Below are 6,000 nucleotides of genomic sequence, written 5' to 3' on the forward strand. Positions count from 1 at the left end.
CTTTGGATGCCCCCCTTTTTTATGATTACAATGATGTATACGTGTCATATATTTGATAGTACTATATGTATTTTGGTTTATTTACTGATTCCTCACATAATCAAGATTGCCATGAAACCAGTGCTAAACAAATCTTTTTACTTCTCTATTACCAACAAATATCTTAATATTAAAAGGTATTTTATAATGCCTTCATCTTATCTTATATATGATATTCCAAGAAACTTTTTATAATGCCATATTGTCCATCCAACTGATAGTACTTCATTCAACACTTTCTCCCTTAGGCCCTATAAATTATTAGTTCTGTGTTTAGACTGCTTCAGAATCTTCCATAGAAAGAATTACATGAAAAACAAATTAAAATTTCTTCCGTACCATAAAATTATAAGAAATTTCATTGGGGAAAACTTTTCTTTTCTCAGTAAGATATAAATATGTTTAGTTCCTTCCTCGTTAAAAAAAAAACATATTGGACACAATTAACAAATTTGTAATACAGAAGATGGGATAAATATTTTGTAATATACATATACAGTGTGTTTCATAATGATGTGCAAATACTTTAAGGAAGTATTTATAAAGTAATTTTAAGGGGGGTACTTCCAATACATTTTTTTTTATTTGAGTCCCCTAAGAAAATATTCAAATTTCAAAATGGACGTGAAAATTAGCTTTTTTACCGCGAAAACGGTTAAACTTAGAAATTTGAATTTTGGTACACGTTAACAACTAGTTGAATGGTATTTTTTGATAGTCTTTTTTTCTGGTTTATGTCTTTGAATGGAAGAAATTATCACCCCTTGGTTTTATTTCTCTCACAACTTTTTTCTACGTTAGCCACTTCCAATAAGAAAAATAGCTTTTAATACTACATTTCATTTTGAACCTTTTTTGAAACTTTTTTACTCTTCCCATTTTTACAGATAATTAGTATAACAGTTAACCAAAAACGACCGTCATTTTTGAAGCAATTTTTGCAAAAATTCTTTTTTTATCAATAGAAAAAACTAAGCAAATATGAACTAAATATTTAATAAAAAAATGAAAGTTAATTTTTTCGGCCATTTTGACATTTGAATATTTTCTAAGGCTCAAATCGAAAAAATTGGAAGTATCCCCCCTAAAATTACTTTTTAAATACCTCCTTAAAATATTTGCACACCATTATGAAACAACCTGTATAATATAAACTAGTCTTGCAAAGTGATGCATGAAAATGGTAATTTATATTAGTAACATCATACTCGTGGTCTTTTCCAAGAAGAAATTTAATTTGATTAAAAATTGATTATTTCAGAAGGAAAATAACATGTTACTATTAAAAGAAGTAGTGGACTCAATGATTTCATTTTATTATAGATGAATAAATTTTTTTGAATTTATTTGATTTTTAAAGTCAGGTATAATAAAATTAAGTACTACTTAAATCGTTCTTATTGTAACATTAAAGCTTCTTTATATTTTAAAGCGGTTCTGAATTTCTTTACGAAATTGATACTTAGACCTGATGTAGATGATGAATAATAAATGATTGAAATAATTGAAAATGTGCCAAGAACTGTTAAATTTTCAAATTATATACAAAATTTGGAAATGATTAAACCTCTATAGAAATTTGTACGCTCTAATTTTGAAGAGTATAAAATAGAGTGTGACTGAAACTTAGCCACAAGAATTGCTAATACATAGTTCGTCAAATACTGGCACTTAAGTGATTGAAGACTTAAAATTTTCACCAAAAATCAATTTTGAATATTAGACACTAATTAATTAATCTAATCCTTCCTAGTTTCTTAATTCAAATTTAATTGATACTTTCAGAAAACGATTATTCGTTTAAAAACAGTGAAAAGTAAAATCTTTTAAATTTAATTTATTTCAGAATAAAGGGCCGCAGCTACCGTAATACTGCGCTCGTGTTGCGTCCGACAACCGCATGTTAATGGCCCTTTGAGCCCTACACTGGACTGCCCTGCCTTATATGAAAACACGCACGTCATAACAATAATATTATCGGACGGAAAGGTTGCCATCAGTGTATCTACCAAATGTGCACGAATCAATTTTATTAATAATACATTACATTCGTGTTTTTCAAATAAATAAATTTGTTCCAAATTGATATATCGCTTTGTTTTATGTGGGTGTGTGTATATTACTCATTTGTATATTTTTGAAAGAAAATGAATAAATAAGAGAAAATTATCTCATTAAAAGTCATTTTCATTTCAAAATCTGTTGGCTTCAAAATGGGGTTTTCACAAAGTAGCGAACTGAGTAATATTTTTAGCAATATAATTTCCTAGCTTGCAGAGATTTTTCAGTTCTGAATACTAACGTTTATGTACACAGAAAAAAATCGCCATAGCAAGTGAACTATTTGTTTCATATAAGGGATTTAAATCTGACAATTTTGTAGCGACATCTGGAGTGCCCCAAGGATCAGATTTAGGGTCACCCCCCTTATTTTATTTATTAATGATTTTTCTCTGTCTGTATAATCTAGTCATCTATTTTTGCCGACGACTTGAAGCTATTTCCGAACGTATCTAATTTGGTAGATTGTTTAATACTGCAACAGCTGCTGATCATGGTGTGAGAATTAATATAGACAAGTATAAGGACTGCTCATTTACTCCAGAAGAGAACCTGAATATTTAACTATACTCTTGAAAATGCGTTACTGGCGCGTTGTGAGAATGTTAAGAATTTAGGTGTGATATATGACAATAAACTGTCCTTCACTGAGCATATCAATGCGATTATAAATACGTCCCCTAGAACCTTGAGTTTTTTTAGTCAGAAATAGAAGATCTTTTAGTGTTTGACATTGTTTGTTGAAGAACAATTTTTGTCGAATTTAGTGAATTAATTTAATAGTTTCATAATAAAGTGGAAATAGTAGAAACCAACCAAAAGAAAAATAGTTGTTGTCAGTGACATTTCTTCTGTATCTAAAGAAGTTTGCGATTCAAACTATGCCAATTTTGTACCAAATAATCTCTGAAAATATTATTTGACAAATTATTAGTAAGAGAACATTATAATTACACTTGGTTTTTAAGGTGTCGGTTTCATTAATGTATGGTGGATACTTTTTACATTGAAAATCATAAAAAACCAGAGGACCTCGATTGATATTCATATTTTATTCATTGTCATTACAGGTAGCTTATAACCAAAATAATAATTATTTCAAGTACAATATGTTGTTTTTTCTATACAGTCATTAAATTAATGACATCCAAATATATATTTTCAACTCACTGAAACAGGTTTGCAATATTATTGATAACACCATTGCCACAGTCTGTTAATTATTTTAGATTTGGTCAAAATACATTTAAAGTAGTATAATTAATTAGAATAGTGATAGTGATAGTGATATTATACCATGACATTTTCGCTTTTTAGAAAATTATTTAGAGAATTGTAGAATTTTCTATATTTTGGTGGAGTCGCTAGTGTTTATTTCTGATTAATGGTTATTTATTGTATAAGTGTTTTAAGTATCATTTTATTCACGCAAGAATGTTTAAACGCGAGAATGTACTTCGAGCGTTTAATATTCTTAAGTGGATAAAAGGCAATTAAAACACGAATGCAAACCAACGTTTTATCCATAATCACATCACATTCATATTTATGGAGTCAGAATTATTGGAATTTAATAAACAAATATTCGCACGACTTGATATTTCTTACTTGTACTCAATGAAACGTGGTAGGTTTTGTTATACCTACTTGTTATGGTACGTTGTTTATTAATTATTTAATAAACAGTTCTATCTGAATTTGGTAAAAATGTAAATGTTCCTGTGGCTGTTTTTGAAGAAGCTCAAGAAGCAATTTTCCATTTATTGCCAGCGAAATCGAGGGAACATTATGAAAAAGTATTTGCCGAATTTAACGAAAGGAAAAAATGGAGAGTAATGACAATAAATGAAGATGTCATGATATAGTATTTTTTAAATTTGAAGAAAAAATATGCAATTTCATCTATGTGATCGAAGGATTCGATGTTGAAGGCTACTATAAAGTCTACAAAAATATAGATATTGGAAAATATACTAAGCTTACTGCTTATTTGAAGAATGATTCGAGAGGATGCAAAGCATAGACCTAGTGAACTAATAAGGTCTATGATACAAAGCAAAAAAGCTGCAGTATTGGACTGAATGGGGCTTCAGATAAAGAATATTTAATGATAAAGGTAATATCTCTTTATCTTTTACATGTTGTTAGGTATATAGTGAACTATGAGTTATTTTAGGTTGCACTAATAATGGGGGTTTCTGGTGCCTGTCGATGCTGCGAATTGACAAATTTGAAAATTAGTGGCAGTTACCTACTTGTTTCAATACAACAACAATGCTACAAGGGTTGTTATTAACGGAAAGGAAGTTAAATGTGATAAAAGAAAAAACGAAATGTCTAGTACTATAAATGTAAATGTTAATGTTAATAAGTAAATAAATTAAATTTGATTTATTATAGGTTTATTACTTTTTTCATTATTCTACTAGTGAAATAAACTTACTTTATTCCAATAGTGGATAAAGTATCACTTTACACGGTTCATATGTGTGGATAAAAGTCCAGTTATAAGGTGATCGTGGATAAAATATGTTTATTTATTAAACAAAGTATGTTCAGACTTACTGAAAAAATTCGTAGACTGGTCTATTTCCAAAATGTAAAATATGATAGTTTCTTATACAAATTATTTAAAACTTGTTGAAACATTTTAAATTTTTATAAAATATTATATTACGTTCAAAATACCTGAAATCCGAAAAAACTAATGGTGCCTGACCATCAGCAGTTGCATTAAAACTGTTTATATTTACACAACTTGCTAATATATATCCCTAATATAGAACAACGAATAAAAGGTCAATTGTTTGATGTTACTCAATATATAACAGCAGGTTTAGACCCACAATTGCTTCATACAAGTTAGATTTAATGATTACCATTAATGATTTAATTCATCTTAAAAGAACTGACGTATATGTACAACAGCAATTGTTTCAACACACCAGAACAGATAAGGTGACATGGATTTTATGGACAAAGCAGATTTTCCATAGTTCACTAACAGATTTTTGAAATCTGTATAAGGTTTTTAAGAAACATACCATTTATTATTAGCCTCTTTTGCCTAACTAAATTTATGGTTCCGAAAAATATTGTTTAATTCCATTTGATAAGACTTTTTTTAGAGAAAATTTGTTGGATTTATTTGAATTGGCCCAATGGCGTAAAAAATCTGTCGATCATTACAATTTTTGCACTTAGAATACAATATTTGTTGCTTCTCTTCTAATTGGTCATTATTTTTGGAATCAAATAATACACAAATACATCAGCTCTGAAGAAACTACTTTGATTACTTTGATTTTCGATGTCAAATTATCAGTTTGATACTGTCTAAAATTGATTGCCACGTTTTACATATTATATTGACTGTTTCATCAGCATTTAAAGATTTACTTGGATTTAGAATGACGACTGGAACCAACGGTATTGGTCAAGTTCCTTGAATGACACTTTGCTTCAAGGATTTTTTTATTGGATTATCTTAAAAAATTCGAAGATTTTTAAAACATTCTTGAGGTTTTTTAAAACCTGGAAATGGTTTCATCAAACAACTTACCTTATCACAAATCTTCCTTGGCAATCACTTAACAATGCAACCATCTAATTGTAAGTCTACCATCACCACACACCTGTCCAGATCGCAGTCATCAGAAGAACTAACAAAACACTATCACAGTCAAATGTAAATGCGATCACTAGATACCTTCCTGGGTCCTGATACTTCGCAACTGTGCAACAACTGAATCCAGAGCCACACTTCACGTGTGACAATGTGCCACCTGACTGAATTCTACCTTTACAGTTTTCCAGGTATAAGTTTCATTCCGCTACCCCACCAGGTAAGTAGGCTCTGGTGAAATAAACGAAGCACGTGCCTCCGCTAAACACCTCCTT

At 29.5% G+C, this 6,000-nt stretch overlaps 1 protein-coding gene across 1 annotated transcript in view; it reads right to left on the bottom strand.

Moving 5' to 3' along the window:
* The window catches only part of LOC108909456 (fez family zinc finger protein 1-like), a 61,680-nt gene extending 55,964 nt beyond the window's left edge, over positions 1 to 5,716 (bottom strand). Inside the window, exon 1 of the mRNA XM_018713797.1 lies at positions 5,663 to 5,716. Coding sequence (XP_018569313.1) covers positions 5,663 to 5,706 — 44 coding nt within the window. The 5' untranslated portion in view covers positions 5,707 to 5,716. The remainder of the gene's footprint in view (positions 1 to 5,662) is intronic.
* Between the last annotated feature and the right edge of the window lie 284 nt (positions 5,717 to 6,000).

Source organism: Anoplophora glabripennis, unplaced genomic scaffold, assembly GCF_000390285.2.
Source record: "Anoplophora glabripennis isolate ALB-LARVAE unplaced genomic scaffold, Agla_2.0 scaffold383, whole genome shotgun sequence".
NCBI lineage: Eukaryota > Metazoa > Arthropoda > Insecta > Coleoptera > Cerambycidae > Anoplophora > Anoplophora glabripennis.